At 40.9% G+C, this 19946-nt stretch overlaps 1 protein-coding gene across 1 annotated transcript; it reads left to right on the forward strand.

Moving 5' to 3' along the window:
* Positions 1-6802: 6802 nt before the first annotated feature.
* LOC125529687 (phosphoinositide phosphatase SAC2) lies at positions 6803-15332 on the forward strand. The gene is made up of 16 exons (XM_048694114.2): positions 6803-7426; positions 8124-8328; positions 8422-8587; positions 9200-9422; positions 10065-10141; positions 10236-10423; positions 10498-10592; positions 10703-10836; positions 10947-11060; positions 11628-11925; positions 12836-12957; positions 13080-13190; positions 13763-13951; positions 14078-14236; positions 14397-14478; positions 14660-15332. The coding sequence occupies exons 1-16, from the start codon at positions 7367-7369 to the stop codon at positions 14768-14770; spliced, it is 2334 nt and encodes a 777-aa protein (XP_048550071.2). The 5' UTR covers positions 6803-7366; the 3' UTR covers positions 14771-15332.
* The last annotated feature ends 4614 nt before the right edge of the window (positions 15333-19946 follow it).

Here is a 19946-nt window from a genome sequence, read left to right on the forward strand (position 1 = left end):
GATGTAGGGAGGTGGGCAATATATTTCAACACTCCCCCTCATGTCTAGACTATTTTAGTCCTTAGATGTGGGATCGATGTAGGCCGCAGAATCGTTTTATTTAATACTGCGTTGACATGATCTTGAACTCAAGACCTCTTGGCTCTAATACCATGTAGAAATTGTAGGATGGATGAATATTGTGTTGTTGTTGTTGTATTGATTTGACCCAGGTGTGGGATATATATAGATTACAATATGTGAGAGAGACTTGAAGTAGGGGACAAGTCGTACATGGTTTAAACCAATCCTATCTCTAACTCCTAATCTCTAAGTTAAACATAATTATACTTCTAACATTGCCAACCACGCAGAATAAAATGGATCTGTTTTTTACAAGACGTTCCTTGCATCCACTAGATTCTTCATCTAAACAAAAATTATTTACCCCTTCACCGGATGGAGGGAGTCGAGAGAAAACAAAATTATTGCTGAAAGAGAAGAGGATAGGAAGTAGTAGGTCTTTTTATAGTTGGGGAGTAGTTTGTCTGTAGTACGCACCGCACGTTTACATATGGAATTGCCAACAGTGCAGAACAAAATGGCTCTGTTTCTTACAAGACATTCCCTGCACCCACTAGATTCTTCTTCGTCTAAACGCCTGCCGTGGTTAGCGCAAACCAAACCAGCAGAACAGTAAAAATCAACACGGGTTAGGCTGCCGTGGTTGACCCGAGCATGCATGGAGCCCGACAGGGACGCAAGCACGAAATTAGCGCAAGTGACGGCGACGGATGGACGCAGGTGTCAAGCTCCCATTGCCGCTCCACGCAAAAATTATTGAAAGAAAAAGAGCCGTGGTTGTTGAGCGCTTGAGCTACTATCACTCACTGCCGTGGCAGCGATCTTGTTAGGTGAAATGAAACAAGCGAGTGCGCTAGAACGAAAACGATCTACCGTACGTCGTGCATTGCATTGCATTTCTGTATATATTTCTTCACGTCAAATCTGAACAAGAGAGACTCCAATCGGCGACTTTTATCAAGGCTTCGAGGCTACTGATTGGTAGTAGAGCTTGGTTAGCCATCCATGTCGATCGGCGGCTGTCTACCAGGTCCACCACGTGGGAATCATGTGGCTATGATACTGCTGGTGTGAAATAATTAAGTTTGTGACTTTGTGGCCGCAGTTTCGGCACAGCCATTACGCTAACAGCTGCCGATAATCTTGGGTGGTATGTTCACAACTAAACCATTAAAAACTTGTGTATAGTACTTCCTCCATCCCATAATATAAGAGTGAATTATGAGACGGAGGGAGTACTAGACTACTATGACTTCGAGTACTCGTCTAAGTAAAGAAAGCCATGCACGACAAGCAACTGCTTTATGCATTCATTACCAACTGTAAAAGAATGTTCGGGATCAGGCCCGGCTTGTCAACTTTGAATGGCTCTTTCATTTCCCTGGTCAGGGCATCTCTGACTCAATCCCTTAAAGCGGACACCCTAAACGTTCGTGGACGCGCCAACGAACATTGATAGAGAGTGGGTCATCCAACTCTATACCTGAAATATTCACTTTTATTAAAAAATTCCGCCAAATAGCTATTAGTAGCGGTCACATTTTACATCGATTTAGTGGCTTCCATCAAATATTGTGACTACTAATCCATGGATTAGTAGCTTCCACCAAATACTTGAAGAAAGGCTTCCTCTCAGGCCTTATTCGGTTTGGAGGATTTTTATAAAAAAAACATAGGAACAGGGATTCCGTAGGAAATTTTTCTGTAAATGCATTCGGTTTGTAGGAAACGCGTATGGAAATTTTGTAGGAATACTATTCATTTTCTATGTTTTTGAAGGAAGATACACATCTACTCAAAGCTCATTTTGTGCGTAGGAACAAGCAAGGCAATTCCTTAGAATGACAAGTGCCATCCTATCAAATTCCTATACTACTCTTAATTCCTACATTTTGGTTTCCTCCAAATCGAATGAGGCCTCAATATGATGCTAATGCATGGGTTATGTAGTTTCCACGAAACACTTCGAGAAAAAAAGTGGCTTCCGCCAAAACATACTAGGGGCTTTCAAAGCGTTCCGCCAAAACATGCTTGACTCAGTATGATACCAATGCATGGATTAAGTAGCTTCCGCCAAACACTTGAGGGAAACAAAGAAACAAAGTGGCTTCCGACAAAACATGCTAGGGGCTATCAAATCCTTTCGCCAAAACATGCTAGGGGCTTTCAAATCCTTCCGCCAAAACGCCAGTATGATACTAATGCATGGATTAAGTAGCTTCCGCCAAACACTTGAAGAAGAAGAAAAGTGGCTTCGGAGCTAGGACCTTTCAAAGCCTTCCGCCAAAACGCCAAGCATGCCTTCAAAAAAAGCCAACAACTGCCTTCTGCCATCCGGGCGGAAAGAAGAAAGGGGTACATGGTGGCTTTTGATTGATCAGACAAATGTTCGGACTACTGCAAACCTTCCTTATGATTGCTTTCGGTTTGCAGAAATTAAAATATGTGGACCAGTCTGCGGGCGTTTGTGGCATTGGATTGGATGGCAAAAAACGTCCGAACACCTTGGTCCGGATGCTTGCGGACGATTTCATGGATGACGTTGGAGATGCCCTCATTGCTATTGTTCCTGGACGCCAGCATGACACAAGCAAACTCGAAATTAAACTGATGAACATGTGGACGCACAGTTAACTTCCTAGTTGGCTACTCCTTTCTTGAGCACATTGTCATGTCACGCCTAGTTTGGCTTGCAAAGCCAAAACTTTCCCCGGCATGTGCCTACGCGGCCCAGCATCTAGCTTGCAAATCCAAGCCAACGCAAGTTCACATGAAAGTAGAAAGGCTCTCCCCATCAACCCATCAAGACCACTACAACGACCATACCCCAAATACAGACATAGAAAAAACGAATAATTGTGGACTTGCTCGTACCCGAAGCACCCACTACCCAAAAAGGGACACAAAGGCCGGTAGTGTTAGGCATCGGCCCATGCAGCAGCGGCTGCCGCCGTCACATCGCCGGTGGACCAAGACCGTCTCCTACCTGGCCACGCCCCCGGCCACTTGTTCGTCCCCGTCCGAATCAAAATCCATGTGGACGAGCCGCCATCACACACCGAACGCTCAACTCCACAGTGCTCTGCAGAGACAACATTAAAAACCAGCACGAAAAGGAGGTCAAGGTCACACACTGTGCGCAGATGAGAGCAGAGGAAAAGCACTGTGCTAGATTGACCGCCCGTGACTCCGGCGAGCTCCCGACGGTCTCTGCGCGCCGCCTGTCCAAGATCCGCCTGAGAAGAAGCAGAAGATGCAACTGAAAAGGTAAAAAGTGAAAGTAGAATTAGATAAGCTCATGTGCTAATCTGGTGGCGATGATAAGCGCTGTGCTGCGCTGAAAAGCTGAGTTAAAAGTGAGGGCTGGCCTTGTGCTTATCATGTGTCCTGGGGCAAGTGGATAAGGATGCCTTATCAGAAAAAAAGAATTCAAGGGAAAATATCTAGAATGGCATCTCTGTTAGTTTTCAAGGAAAATAGCGAGTACAATGAAAAAACAGCTAGACGCAGAACGAACACAAATATTCGTAATTGATTAGCTGTGAAGGTTGGTTCCAAAAATATATACTACTGGTACTAAAAGAATTACTCGTTGGGAAGGTTAATTGGTGGTTCCTGAATTTTGGTGGACTGATCTAGATGGTCGTTTGGTCGAACGCCATGCAATGCAATCTTGTGGAGCTGGGTGAGCATGCAATGGTTTTCAGCAGTGGTCCTGCAGAATAGACCGGTGCCTGGTGCTGACTCCACACGTCTAAATTCAAGGAGCCGAGGCTTGGTGTGTAATCTAGGTGGTTAGATGATCGATTGTTAATTCCACCAGCAATCATAATTAGTAACTTAGTGCATGATTGAATCACTGTCTTTTCAGAGATTTTTTTTGCTAAAAACAAAGACAGCTGCATGATAGCACTCCTCCCAGTTGCATGTAAAAGCTTGGTTGCGGGTTAGCGGGTCATCGTACCGGCCTATCGTTATTTGCTAGTACTCTCCTCCATTTTTATTTACTCTGCATATTATAGTTGACTAAAGTCAAACTTCATAAAGTTTGACCAAGTTTATAGGAAAGAATATAAATATTTACGATAACAAATCTATATGATGCGAAAGTACGTTCAATAATGAATCTAATGGTATTGATTTGTTATTGTACATGTTAATATTTTTGTCTATAAACTTTGTCAAAGTTTATAAAGCTTGACTTTGAACAAAGCTAATATGCGAAATAAATAAAAACAGAGGGATTATATAAGTTTTAGTTTCATGCTGAGCGCAGATTAACAACTCGGTTGTGTATACACACACAAACTCATATTTTTCGCCATTAGTAATGCGGGATTGAAGGAAATGATGCAACTTCTATTATTGGAAATAGCCATGAGATGTTGAAATTTCATAGTATGCGGTTTGTCTTATTTTAATACAGTTCAACAGATATAAAAAACAAAAACAAAATGCAATTCCGGGACCATGACCTTGGTTGTACTAGATCGTAGTGAAGCATCCACAATGGTCCCATGGGCATGAATTAGCGTAAACGTGGCCTCTTATTGTTGCTCATTAAGATGTCATGGGGCTACTCCCCACACTAGCTCCGGTGCGGAGTTACAATACTCAATGTGGTGTCAATTGGCACCCAAATTCTCTGGTGCCAACAATATGAATTTTGACCAAGCGAGCAATTAAACACGGCATCTTAATCAGCAACAACCAGAGGCCATGTTTAGAACTTGTATAGTCTCTTTTGCGCATTTGTTATTCATCCATTGACTGAAATTTGGATTTGTTTCAGTTTATTTGGCGACACAGGGACGCCATGACGAGTGTCAGTGAGGCGCGGGGACGTAGGCGATGCCGATCTAGGAGCGACCCCGGAGCAGGTGACGACACGACAACGGTGTAGCTGGTGGACGGTATGAGAAGGAAGTCGTGAGGGGAAAGAACTGGTCGGAGGAGGAAGAAGCACTTCCAACCGTTCTATTAAATCGGCTGATTTTAAATCATTTTCAGCCAAATGATGGATAGGTCGCCCCTATCTTTTGAAAGCGGAGCGGATATTTGGAGCCTAACATGGCTATTTGGGTGCCTGGTTAAATATGTTCATGCACTTTTCTTTTGTTTACTTATCCTTTTGTTTAGTAAAAAAATTACATATGGAAATTCATCTATTGCCTCTCTCAAACAAAAATATGGATCAATGTCTGGAATTTAGTAGAAAGTATATGTTATACAAATTTTGAAAAAAATCATGCATGCGGATATAGAAGAACTTGTCCTACTAGCTGTTGGTAAACAACTAATATACCCATTTGCAACTTGTGCATGAATCACATTACTAATTGTTACAATAGTATACAGTATAAATTTCACAACTTACTATGTAAACGATATTTTGTGATTTTCGCACAACTCGCGAATAATCATATTTTTCTCGCTACTTAAAATGTGTGAATTTTCAAGGTTTTTGAGAAGCAGGTGTCATATATAAGCTATCCTTATTGTCCTAGATCCACCTTCTATCTCACCGGCCCTGTTTCTTTCCTCACCCCTACTATCTTTTTGAAGTAGAGAGCCATACAGACCAGCTTTTCCAAAATTTGGTGAAATGTATAAATTATTATACTACAAAATACAAAAAAACTGCATGTGATAAAGAATAATTTGCCCAAGTATTTTTTTGAAAAGAATATGTCCATTTGTGAGTCGTTCACAAATCACAAAACGAGTTGTTTTTTTAACATTGAATGCATGCAGGCATACCCTACCCTCTATGAGCATCTCCGAGACACTGACGCGACACAACTTGTTAATTGGATGAAGTCAACATAGTTGTCACGTAGTCGATGGGAACGTCTTCTTCCATTGAAGGAACATCGTTGAAAAACCTGAAATAAATGTAAGAAAATACGGACAGTAGTGCAAGTCTGGGACTTGAACATTGGTGGACTGGTCTCACCATAAAGAATCTAACCATTTGAGCTACCCTCAGTTCATCAAGACAAGATGTTATAGAGGCAAATGTCTTAACTACATAACTTATTACGAAAGAAGTAATCTTGTGATTTATGCAGAACTGGCAATTAATTGACCTTATCTCGATACCCCCAAAATGCGAGTTTTCTATGTTTTGAAAAGCAAAACCACACACAAACTCTTGTTCAGATGAGTATATCTCCCCTCCCAACCCCCCTTGATCCCTTCCTAGTTGAGGAAGTCGCACCTTGCAAAACAAGATTGGTGAATAAGCACTGCATTAAGTATTCCATGTGGGAAGCTTGCACTAGGGCCTAAACTATTCCCATGCGCCAGGTAGCTGCCATTGACATTGATCATGGAATACCTAATCAACGTTTTATCGTTTCATCCCCACTACTTTTCTTTTGAGAATGTTGTTATCATCTCCCCCTGAATGAACCACACATTGTTAAACAAACACACGCACACATAAAAAAAAGCCCATCTTTAACGGCTCCCTAAATTGCCCTCCATCAATTTATTTATTATTACAGCCGGTAGTTAAATCCTCCACTGTAAATAAAATTCGTCCTGCTCCTACCAAAAAGAGGCCGTTTACCAGCTTCCTCTTGGACAAGCCAAAGCCAAACCCAAAGTTTCTTCTTCTCCGGTAAAAGCATCTTTTTCCCCCCTCTTTGTGATGAAAAGAGCACAATAAATCCAGCCAAAAAAGATGCCGCTGCCGCCGCAATGATTAGTCCGGTGGCATTTGCGGCTTGCCACTCTCGCCTGGCGTTGCGTTTGCGTGGTGTTTTTGTGGACGACGGCGTCGTCGTCGCCAGCCAGCCTCGTCCACCTCTTCCTCCTCCTTGTGGCTCTCGTCTTCCTCCCCCCGCGTTGCCCTCGGAAAAAATCCATCCTTTCTGCCCCGGAAATTTAGTCCCCTCCTATTTATGACCCGCCCATCTCTCCCGCGGAGGCGGCCCTGAAAATCCCCCCTTGCTCCCCCTGAATCGGCTTCTTGGTTCCCCCGTCGATTTCCTCCTCCCTCTCCCGCGTTCTTGATCCGAAGGCGCGTGTGTTTTCTGGGCAATTTCCGGCATCAGATTGTCAATTGGATCCATTTCGATCCGTTCCTGGTCTTCTTGAACCGAGCGGCGGGCTCCGTGATTGGTTCTTGTGTCGCCCTGGAGCATTCTCGCGCGAGACCAAGATGCTCTACTTGAAGCAGCCGCAGAGGAGCTAGCTGAACCACGCGGAGTCTCCGTTTGCTTGCTCTGAATTTCTCAGGCTCGGATTCGTTCTGGCCCTCTTGTATGCCTGCGTGTTGATCTGAATTTCTGATCCGATGGAGGCCATGAGAGGCGGCAAATTCCTCCAGAAGTTCCGGCTCTACGAAACCAGATCGGTGAGCATCTCTTGCAAATTTTGTTTACCTAGTCCCTTGATTTGGTTTTTGCCTTGAACTGGATTGTATCCGTAGCTTCCTTGGACATGGCAATCTTTGTGTCAGTCAACCTCGTGTGTTTCTGTTATAATGGGGGCCTGTGTTTGTTTGTTTGTTTGTTCATGGTTGATTGGATTATTGGGTCATTTATGCTTGCACTGTGGGGCGGATCTACTGTATGATTGGTTCGGTCCGATTTGATTATAGGAAAGGGAAGGGTGAAAGGCTGCAAAAAGGTGAGGGGAGATCCTTCTTTTTGTTTCTTTTACAGGGGAGGGAAGACTCTGTTCCTTTTTGTTGCTCCCTGCAATTGTGTCACGCAGATTAATTATTTGCTGGTCGATCTTGTTTAATGATGATGTAATGTCGTGGTGTTTGCCTTCTGGCTTGGCGATTGCCCTGCTGATGCAGAAAATTAAACTTTCTGGCTTTCAGCTGACCTTGTTGCGTATATGTGTAATGATTCTCAGATATTCATAATTCAGAAGCCAACATTTAGCTACTGGTCGTTAGTACAGAACAATAGAAGCTATGTAACTGTCATCCTTCGAGCACCGTTTCTTTGATTTACTAGAAGTGAGGCCTGATGTCAAAAGTTCTCTGTGCGTTCTAGCTCAAATTCTGTCGTGCTAAATATTTGTTTGATATTTTGGTGCAGAAATTTTATCTTGTCGGAAGAGACAAGAGCAGGGCTCTTTGGAGGGTGCTAAAGATTGACCGGTTGGAGTCTACTGATTTAGGTATCCAGGAGGATCCTACTAGTTACACAGAGAATGAATGTCAAGAACTACTTTGGCGAATTCATGAGGGAAATAGGTTGACTGGTGGGCTGAAATTTGTCACAAAATGCTACGGAATAATTGGTATTTCAACATGAACTGAGATTCATAGAGTATATCAATCAAAATGTTGTAGCTGTTCAAATTATAACATTTACCACTTCTGTGCTTCTTCAGGTTTTATGAAGTTTCTTGGTCCTTACTACATGGTTATAATTACCAGGAGAAGAAAAGTTGGCACAATCTGTGGCCATGATATTTATTCAATTGGCAAGAGTGAAATGATCGCAATTCCATGTCCTATAGTCTGCCCCAATGTGGCTAATTCTAGGGATGAGAACAGGTCTTTCATTGTTTCATTCTGTAGATATTGTGTATTGCCTGTTGTAATTCCATCGCTGGTTCTTAACAATATCAAAATCACCAGCTTGCTTCCTTTTGTATCTGGAGTCTTGGATATTGATTTGCTATTCATTCATGTTACTTTAGGCCCCTTTCTTTTCCAAATATTCCAGTTCATTTTGGTGCTACATTGTGATCAGACAATGTGCATTGTTGGTGGTGGCGTCTATTTTATTTTATTGTACTGTTTTGTACTGCATTATTTTCAGATAAGTTTTCCGGCGTGTATTCATATTTTTAGTTTCCATTTGGTCCAGCAATGGTGTAATATTTCTTTTGGTGCATTTAATGTTATTTTGTCTATATAAGTATAAAATCTGCTTGTTGATAATAATATGTATCCAGCTTATATGGTCAGTACATCATGCCCATTCTTGCAGTACTGAGATTTGTGTATGGATGGTCAGAGGTATATAGAATTGTTTTGAATTTCTTTGCTCCCATAGTATTATACTTATACTATTATAAATGTACTTTAAATATATTCTTGCTAATGTTCTTTTGATTGTTATTGTCTGCACATATTAATGTTTTTATTGCCCACCTTTTGTAGATATAAACGTCTCCTTTGCTCGGTCGATCTTACGAAGGACTTCTTCTTCAGCTACTCTTACAACATCATGCGCAGTCTTCAGAAGAACATAAATGACAAAAATACTGGACATGTTGTTTATGAAACAATGTTTGTATGGAATGAATTTTTGACACGAGCAATGCGGAACCATCTCAAGAATACCGATTGGACAGTGGCCTTGGTCCATGGATTTTTTAAACAGGTATACTCTTCCGTGACACAAAGTCTTTTGGCGCTACATTATTTTTAATTTCCATCATCTTCAATTATTGATCTTACCGGTATCATCTATTCATCACGGAAGACCACAAGGGCTCCTGCTAACTCAATACCATCGTACTAACGTATGCGTTTTACTGCACATTTAATGACCTGACATGTAGTGAATGCTTGAAATAAAGGGTTTGCAAACGCATGGCTTTGTATAACCTGCTGACATTTTTCAGTTTGAGCTGCTTGCGGCTTTCGCGAGTTGAAACATTTGCTTGTAAGTGTCAGCAGACTGTTCCTGCTTTTTTTCAGTTTCCATCTTTTGTATGTTCCTGGTGCATAGTAGTGTACTGCACTGTCATCATTGAATTGCTATTTATAGCTTAAATGTCTGTTAGCAAGCATTGAGCACAATCCCTTGTTCCTTGTGCAAGACCTCATTATGCCAGTATTTATTATATTTATGAGTGTAATTAAGAACTAATAGTAATCTCTTATTATTGCTATTCGGGTTGAAATGACGTTATGCTAGTAGTGTTTTTGTCTTTGCAAGGCTTACATGCTAGTAGTGTGTTTCATCTGTTCATGTACTATACGAAGATAAGCTAATAGATATATATATTCGTGTGTTCAGTCGAAGCTGTCATTATCTGGGAAGGATTTCTGGTTGACACTTATAGCCAGACGCTCACGTCATTTTGCTGGAACCAGGTTCGTGTTACAAGTATTTGAGCTTTTCTGTAGTCAAAGCTCACCTTTATATTTATCTCACAAATGTATTTATTTTTATCATTCTGAAATATAGATTCATGAAACGAGGTGTTAATGAAAAGGGTAGGGTTGCCAATGATGTTGAGACTGAACAGATTGTTTTTGAAGACACACCTGATGACATCCCAAGTCAAATAACTTCTGTTGTACAACATAGAGGATCAATACCTCTTGTCTGGTTTCAGGAAACTTCAAGACTTAATATTAGGCCAGAAATCACGTGTAAGTTATGTACCGTTAGTCTGTTATGAATTTGCAGATCTGTAGACTTCTCTGATAATCCTTGCCACCTGCAGTAAAATCCGATGTGGACTACAAGGCCACCCGCCTTCATTTCGAAAACCTTGTTCTTAGATACGGGAACCCTATAGTCATCTTAAACTTAATCAAGGTGAGTGTAATTGTTTAACGTAATTTTCATCTATTGATTTAATGGTCAGCTTGATAGCTGTTGGGATCCTTTCTGAATACTCCCTTTTGGATTGCTTGTATATCTCTCAGACTCGTGAGAAGAAGCCTCGTGAATCTTTGCTCCGTGCAGAATTTGCAAAGGCTATCCATTACATAAATAAGGGGTTACCGGATGACAAACGTCTTAAGTTTTTACACATGGATCTGAGTAAGCTATCTCGAAGGTAATCTATTGTATTACAAGAGGATATTCTATCTGAGCTTGCTCCTGTAAGAACCTGTTGGTTATGCGTGAAGTACGTGCTAACGATATTAATCTTCATGCCATCTGCAGGAAAGGCACCAATGTGCTTGGACTGTTAAACAAGGTAGCATCAGATGTGTTGGAACTAACGGACCTCCTCCATTGCGAGATAACTACAGCATCAAAACCTTTGGATGCTTCAAGGTAATTTGTATACCTACTAAGGAACTTGCAATTGCTTAAGAATCGATAAGTTTGATTTAGCAAATCCATGAAATGAGCCCTCCAGCAAATAAACTACAATATGTTCTAAATGTTTGACCATATATCTACATGGCTTTATATACTTCACACAGAAGGAACCATCCGATATTATTTGTATTAAAATAGTCTTGCATAGTATATATGTGGTCAGTGTTAGTTCACAACATGGGTAAACATCCGTATGAGAGGAGAACATGGCCATGTGAAAAGAGAGCACTGATTTGGAGAGGAACAGATGTAGTACAGCTGGTCAGATAAGAGATGATTGGCAGGGACTTGCTTACTAGAAGACTTTGTTAGTCCATTGCTTAAACTCAAAGATAGCTGCCACACCTTTCCTATCGGAATTGATTTTGACATGCGTATCTAAAACAAATATGTACTCTAGTGCAGACAAAATGGAAACTACTTACCCAAAGGAAACATATCAACCTAATGTGCAAGTAATGGACTTCCTGCTGGCTTTCTGCTGGCAGTACTAATGGTTATCTTTTACATGTTTTGCAGTGGACAAGGGTCATGTGACATCAAAATCAATGATGATTTCTGCGCAGCTACAATGGTACCTCTTTTACTACAGAAGGGTGTCCTCAGGACAAACTGCATAGACTGCTTAGACCGCACAAATGTTGCACAGTTTGCATATGGATTAGCTGCTTTAGGGCGTCAACTTCATGTGTTGAAGCTCACTGAAGAACCTAAAATTGATCTGCATGATCCTTTGGCCGATGATCTGATGGATTTCTATGAAAGGATGGGTGATACATTAGCCATCCAGTACGGTGGTTCTGCTGCTCACAACAAGGTTAGCTTCTTGTTATATCTGTGACTCCTGAGGAACATAATCTGCATAACACAACTCTTGAAATTGCGTTTTATAGAACTAAAATTTAGTATGCATACTCTGAAGGTGTGCAGTTGTGTACTACTACTACACACTCCGTCCCATAATGTAAGACGTTTTCTGACACTACACTAGTGTAAAAAAATGTCTTACATTATGGGACGGAGGGAGTACTGTTTTAATGTATTCTTTACCACCTCTGGAGTAGTTATAATTTCCCAGAGTAGTTCTATACTTCTAATTGCCACACCACTATTCCTTTTTTCTATCATTTGATTTATACATTTATTTTCCTTTCTCTGTTGTTGTGTTCGGCTATTTAGCCACATGTTTAAGTCAAATAAACATTAAGGCTACCTGTCACCTGAAAATAGGACTCTGAAAGAGCAGTTGCTAACTATCATCATGTGTCAGGTCTGTCATTCTTGTCATTTTAGGAAAGGTCATGCGCACCAGGACAGTTGATACCTAATATGAAACGTTTGTTCTCACAGGTCTTCCTATGATTAAATGAACTTCCTAAATCAATTTGTACACGTGGCTTTGCCCTTTGGAAACAAGTTTAGCAGTAGAGGTTGTTAATAGGGCGAGGACATCTGCCACCCAAGCATGCTGAGTGTATTTATGATCTATCTTGAGTGTTTGCATCTAAAATTTTTGTGACTAAAATAACAGGTATTTCTTACTGATTATAGTTTTTGAGAAAAACCCTATAGTTGATTCTTATTTTAAGTGTTTGCTGTTGTAATCTTGAACATTTTTATTTCAGAATGATTCGAGTCTTGTTGGTAGGCAGTGTTCAGTAGTTAACACAAATCCAACTTAGTATTTTGAATGATCAGTCTAACTTTTCCATTGTAACATGCTACAGATCTTCTGTGAGCAAAGAGGACAGTGGAAGGCAGCAACCCAATCCCAGGAGTTCCTTCGAACCCTTCAGCGTTACTACAATAATGCGTACACAGATCCTGAGAAGCAGGATGCTATAAATGTGTAAGCTTCTTCATGTCTGCAAAAATATCACTCTGACAAAACCAATGGAAATTGGAAAATGCTGACATTTGTCTTATAGTTCCACATAAGATTTATATGTTGTGTTTTTTTTTGAAACGCAGATTCTTGGGTCATTTTCAGCCTCAACAAGGCAAACCACCTCTTTGGAAGTTGGACTCAGATCAGCATTACAATATCGGCCGGCAGGGAACTTTAAGTGAAGAAACTGGAAGGTGCTGATATAAACTCTTCCATTAACAACAACATTGCTTGATGAGCTGGTCTCGAACATATTCTTTACACCATTAGCTTTTACTTGGATACTTTTCTTGGCTTTAATCAGATGGTATATCAAGTAGAAATTGTTAGATATTGTAACTTGATCCATTCCCTCGTTCCATCGGCTGAAGGCCAATATGAGTCCTACTACAGTACAACTATCTCTAACAAAAATGTCATTGTTGCTCCCTCTTGGTCTATGTAATACGTGTGAAAAAGTTGTCACCAATCAAGAAATACCAAACTTGTTTCTGGAGCTGCAAGTTCATAGGGCTCTGATACCCTGGAGTAACAAGAATTAGGTGTTTTTACATGCATCTTTCATTACAGATAATTATGTTTGGATGTTCCAACAGAGTAAATTCTGGTGACCGTTAATAAAATATGATACTGGAGAACCTAACTTGATGTTCAGTTCTTACATAATGATGGATTACTGAAACAATCTAGAATCAATTAGTTTGTCGTTGTTCTTCAATCAAGTTTACATGCATATATTAGTAAATGAGACGTTTCATATCAGCAGATTCATAAAGAGGTCGCTCTCGGATGGAAATATTCTATGTGAAAACAGTGCACCCGTGTCTGATCGTAATGTCGGCGAAAACAACACTGCGAACTCAGAATTACTGCCCGTGCAACAGCTGGATGATATTAGAGAGCCTACTGATTCTGCACCAGAGATCTATATGTGTGAAACAAACCCATGCCCCAGGTGTGTTAAACCTTGTTCAATCTTTTTTATCTTTTGCGGAGAAATCCTTGTTAAAATTGGACCCTGGAGAACTTCAGCTTGTCCATGAGTGCAGCACGACTAACTTCTTCTTTTTGTTATGTTTAGTGCAAAATATAGCACAATGCCTGGAAGACACTCCATTTCAGAGGAACGGCAGAGTTACTTGAAAAGATTAGGTTACCCGGAGTTGCATTCTTCAAATTTTCTCGATCTTGATTTGTTATCTTCTTCAGGAAATTCTTGTGATGAAGAAGCTTTTGAGAGGTACTATATACTGCTGCCAGTTTACATTTTTTCTCATTTGTTACGTTCACATCACCTTGATCTCTTACCAAGGTTGATAATGTGATGCTACTCCAACCATTGTGAGGGTTAAAATTAGAAATTAAGAAGGTTCCTCAAAGTTTCAAACTATCATTTACAGGTCATCGATCATCCATTCACCTTTGGATGGTATCAGTGTTGGATCTACTACTACTTACAGTGAGCCAGGACACAATGATGAGGTCAGCTTGTCTTTCTAACCTTTTTTCGCTGTGAAAAGCTTAGGTCCATCAGGATCTATGATATGATAGTACACCCCACTCGGCTTAACCTTGAGATGGGTTTCCCTGATCCGAATTTTATACGGTTCAGATTTTAATCTATATATTCATCAGTGTTAGAACCTGTCTCCCTTATTAACAGGGAAGGGATGACACCGACCTGTCGCGCTCAAGCAGCCAGCTGTCAGACTCCCGCGACTATTCTGACCGTTTTGCTCAGTGGGTGGCTAATGGAGGCATGCTTTGCTACTAATGCTAAAGAATTTGTCCTGGTGGCATCCTCATATAATTTTCACCGCAGCACGAAAGCTTGACAGCTAGAACAAAGGAAAGAGCTCAAGAACAAGGAGCGACATGCATGCACAGGGCCGGCATGCGCCGAGGCTGCTGCGAGAGAAGAAGAATCGGCACGAATTGCTCGGCGGATTGAGGCTCTAACGTGGTAACTCTGTTGAGGAATGAATGCAGATGATGGTGGCTTGTGGCTTGGTTTTGTTTGGACATGATTGGAGTGCTATGGTGAAGAATTGACCGTAGTGAAGGGAAAGGCAATGAATGATAGGCAAAGGCAAACATATCTATCTGATTCTTTTCAAGGGTTAGCTTAGCTAGACATCTTATGTTTTTTGTCCACCTTTAGAGAAAAAATACCAAAAAAACACATGGAAAATGATAAAAAAGGACTTCTCCTGTAAATATATATGGTACAGATATATATGCTGCTCACATACGTTTTGGACGGCGGTTTATGTGTATATGTTTGTAACACAGGATCTCACAGAAAACGGGTTCGGAAGAAAATTTATGCGCTTCAATTGAAGTGTCTACTAGGTGTGCTCTCATTTTTGAATTAGAAACAACTAGTTATGCTACCTAGTTGCATATGTCTATACATCTAGAACTTTTTTGAGTGGCCGGCTATACATCTAGATGTGTCCTAATTATTGCACATCTAAAGGCATCTCCAACACTGACCCACAAATTTATTTCTGCATCTGTCTGCGGACATGGATGCGGGAGCCTGGCCATCCAAAGCTATCTACACACACTGGTCTTAATTTTTTTAGGTCTGCATGCTTAGATAGCCGCATATATAGCTAGAATAGTTTAAACTAGAACGGTTGAGCGTGCTTTGCTGCGCCGTTGATGTTATTGGATTATTATAATTTATTTACTCTATTTATTTCAAAATATAAGGTGTATTAGTTTTTGAAAAGTCAAACCTCTTTAAGTTTGACCACATTTGTGTAGAAATATATGAATATCCATAATATCAAATCTTTTTTTAGATTCATCATGAAATGAATTTTCATATTTTATTTATCTAATATTGTGGATGTCGATATTTTTGGTTCTGAACTTGGTCAAAATTAAAGAAATTTGTCTTTTCAATAAGTTAATACAACTTATATTTTAGAACGAAGTGAGTATTTGGATTGGTTAATGGGGAGGATGATAGTGTTTTTTTATTCATATAAAGTGATGTTTTGGCAGGTTTTTCGTGACGTGATTTTGTGTTGTCTGCTAATCAACTCATACTTATGTTGGAAAATTTTCTGCGATGGTGCTGCATGTACTATATTGGTGCGGAGTATCAAATTTTGAGTCTTCTTTTTTCTAGATGATGAGAGGGTGTGTGTGGTTGATATGTTTTTATCGGCCTGCTGTTTTCGATTGATTCGAAAAATTGTTGATCCAGTCAAAATCATGAACCAAATCCAATTGAATATCTCAATGCAATGAGAGAGCTTCAAAATTAGAGAGCATAGCGAATTAAAAGAATCGAGTGAGAGATTGTTGACCCGATCAAAATTGGCGACACAATTCCAAATTGATGACCTCAATTGAATGAGAGGCCTCCATTCCTAGGGAGCTTAGTGGTATAGTATATGTGTTCAAATGCTCAAATAGCCACATATATAGCTAGAATAGTTTAAATGTGTTCAAATGCAGCAGTAGTTCTAGTTTAAATAAATTCAAATATTACACTCCAACATCGTTGTCCCCTTTGACCACCCACAAATGCTCAATCGAATCTTCCTTCAGTTGCTCGATGCCGAATTTGTTGATGTATTTAAACAAACTCTTTGAATGTGGTCAGATTCTGGTCTGAAAGTTTGATAAGATCGTCCATGTTATCAAATTCAAGACTTGCGACAGTATCGACACCCTCATCCTCCATGATCATGTTGTGCATGATCACACAATATGTCATCACTTCTCACAAGGTCTCCGGATCCCATTGTTTAGTAGGTCCACGAACAACTGTAAAACGTGCCTGTAGAACTTCAAATCCCCTATCAACATCCTTTCTTACTGCTTCTTGTCTTTGGACAAAGTTAGATTTTTTTCTGTCGAACTGGGTTAGAGATGGTGTTCACAAAGATAGCCCACGGAGGATAGATACCATCAACCAGATAGTAGCCAATGTTGTACTCATGCCCATTGATAGTATAGTGGCAAGGAGGAGCTTTCCTTCAGTCAGCCTAGCAAACAATGGCGATTGCTGTAGCACATTGATGTTATTGTGAGACCCGGGCATGCGAAATAAAGCATGCTAAATCCAAAGATCATGTGATGCAACTGCTTCAAGAATGACGGTGGGCTTCTTACCATGACCCTTATATTGCCCTTGTAAAGCTTTTGGGCAAAATTTTCCATTTTCAATGCATGCAGTCAAGAGATTCGAGCAAACTTGGCCACCCTCTTGCTTCCGAGATTGCCAAGAGCCTCTCAGTGTCTACGACAGTTGGTTCTCTAAGGTACAGAGGTCCAAACACCTCGACCACGACAGTTGCAAACCTGACCATGGCATCTCCGTATCTGCTCTCGGACATCCCTAGGTACTCGTCCCACGAATCAGTGGCCATGCCATATCCAATCATCCGCAGTGTGGCCGTGTACTTCTGGTAACCAGAGAACCCAATCCGTCCCACATGTGCTTCTTCAAGATAAAGTAGTCATCAAAGGACCGGACGCCATGGTAGAGACGATCAAAGAAATTTTTGCACATCTGAAAGCGCCGCTGAAAATTGTCAACGAAGAGGGCATTGAATGAAAATTAGTCGTCCGTCAGCGTCAAATGGTCGTTGATGTCTACTACACAATTTATTCTTGTAGACTCGTGTTGGGCCTCCAAGCGCATAGTTTTTTAGGATAGTAGCAATTTTCCCTCAAGTGGATGACCTAAGGTTTATCAATCCATGAGAGGTGTAGGATGAAGATATTCTCTCTCAAACAACCCTGCAATCAAATACAAGAAATCTCTTGTGTCCTCAACACACCCAATACAATGGCAAATTTGTATAGGTGCACTAGTTCGGTGAAGAGATGGTGATACAAGTGCAGTATGTATAGTAGATATAAGTTTTTGTAATATGAAAATAAAAAACCCAGCAAGGTAGCAATTGATAAAAGTGAGCACAAACGCTATTACAATGCTTAGAAACAAGGCCCAGGGTTCATACTTTCACTAGTGCAGTCTCTCAATAGTGCTAACATAATTGAAGCATATAACAATCCCTCAATGTGTGACAAAGAGTCACTCCAAAGTTCTTATCAAGCGAAGAACATAAGATGCAATTGTTTGTATGGTACGAAACCACCTCAAAGTTATCCTTTCCGATCAATCTATCGAGCTATTCCTATAAGTGTCACAAACAACCATAGAGTTCGTACTAAAATAACACCATATGATACACATCAACCAACTCTAATGTCACCTAGATACTCCAATGTCACCACAAGTATCCATGAGTTGATTATACGATATGCATCAAACAACTTCAGATTCATAATATTCAATCCAACACAAAGAACTTCAAAGAGTGCTCCGAGATTTCTACCAGAGAAAGTAGGAAAAAAACATGCATCAACCCCTATGCATAGATTACCCCAATGCCACCTTAGGAATCCGCGAGTTGAGTGCCAAAACATACAACAAATGAATCGACATAATACTCCATTGTCACCACAGGTATTCATATGCAAGACATACACTACTGCAGGTTGCTGCTAATGCGACACTACAATCAGAGACCCTTTGACAAAACTGTGTACGATGCATTAATCGCAAACGGTGATGTAAAAACCCGTCAAAAAAGACGCAAAACGTTTGCGATGAATGATACATCAAACACGGTTCAAATTTTAGTTACGTGTGCGATGCTGGGCATATGGTTGATCCATACAAACCGTTTGCGATGAGACAGAACAACAGAAACGGGCAGCCAGATCAATGTGTGTGCGATATACGGCACACAGTTCGATCCGATGAACCATTTGCGATGATCGAGGTGACCAAAAATGATTCGGCGTAACAAGATGTGTGTGATATCGGGCAAACAGGTCGGTAATCAGAATTGTGTGCGATCATTATAGACAACCCTGATATGTCTCCAACGTATCTACTTTTCCTAACGCTTTTCATCTTGTTTTGGACTCTAATTTGCATGATTTGAATGAAACTAACCCCGGACTGACGCTGTTTTCAGCAGAACTGCCATGGGTTTTTGTGCAGAAATAGAAGTTCTCGAGATGGAACGAAACTTTGCGAGGATTTTTTATATCAATAATAAGAATTTCTGGAGCCAAGACCTGCTGGAGAGGGGCACCTGGGTGGGCACAACCCACCAGGGCGCGCCCAGGTGGGTTGTCCCCACCTGGTGGCCCCGCAGACCCTGAAACCGACACTATAAAATCCTATTTTTTTCAGAAAAAATCAGGGAGAAAGAATTATCGCGATCCACGAGACGGAGCCGCCGCCACCTCCTGTTCTTCATCGGGAGGCCAGATCTGGAGTCCGTTTGAAACTTCGGAGAGGGGGATCTTCGTTCTTCGTCATCATCAACCCTTATCCATCGCCAATTCCATGATGCTCCCCACCGGGAGTGAGTAATTCCTTCCTAGGCTCGCTGGTCGGTGAGGAGTTGGATGAGATTCATCATGTAATCGAGTTAGTTTTGTTAGGGCTTGATCAATAGTATCTACTATGTTCTTAAATTGATGTTGCTATGACTTTGCCATGCTTAATGCTTGTCACTTTGGGCCCGGGTGCCATAATTTCAGATCTGAACCGTTTATGTTATCACCATTATATACATGTTCTAGATCCGATCTTGCAAGTTATAGTCACCTACTACTTGTTATGATCCGGCAACCCCGGAGTGACAACAACCGGGCCCACTCCCGGTGATGACCGTAGTTTGAGGAGTTCATGTATTCACTATGTGTTAATGCTTTGTTCCAGTTCTCTATTAAAAGGAGGCCTTAATATCCCTTAGTTTCCAATATGGACCCTGCTGCCACGGGAGGGTAGGACAAAAGATGTCATGCAAGTTCTTCCAATAAAGCACGTATGACTATTTACGGAATACATGCCTACATTATATCAATGAACTGGAGCTAGTGCCGTATCACCCTAGGTTATA

The sequence above is a fragment of the Triticum urartu genome, chromosome 4A (genome assembly GCF_056163025.1).
Source record: "Triticum urartu cultivar PI428250 chromosome 4A, HENAU_Tu73, whole genome shotgun sequence".
Lineage (NCBI taxonomy): Eukaryota > Viridiplantae > Streptophyta > Magnoliopsida > Poales > Poaceae > Triticum > Triticum urartu.

Coding starts and splice junctions, on each gene's coding strand:
- LOC125529687 (XM_048694114.2), top strand. CDS start 7,367: ATGGAGGCCATGAGAGGCGGCAAATTCCTCCAGAAGTTCCGGCTCTAC. Junction 8,329..8,421: donor AAAATGCTACGGAATAATTG/GTATTTCAACAT, acceptor GTGCTTCTTCAG/GTTTTATGAAGTTTCTTGGT. Junction 11,061..11,627: donor AAACCTTTGGATGCTTCAAG/GTAATTTGTATA, acceptor CATGTTTTGCAG/TGGACAAGGGTCATGTGACA.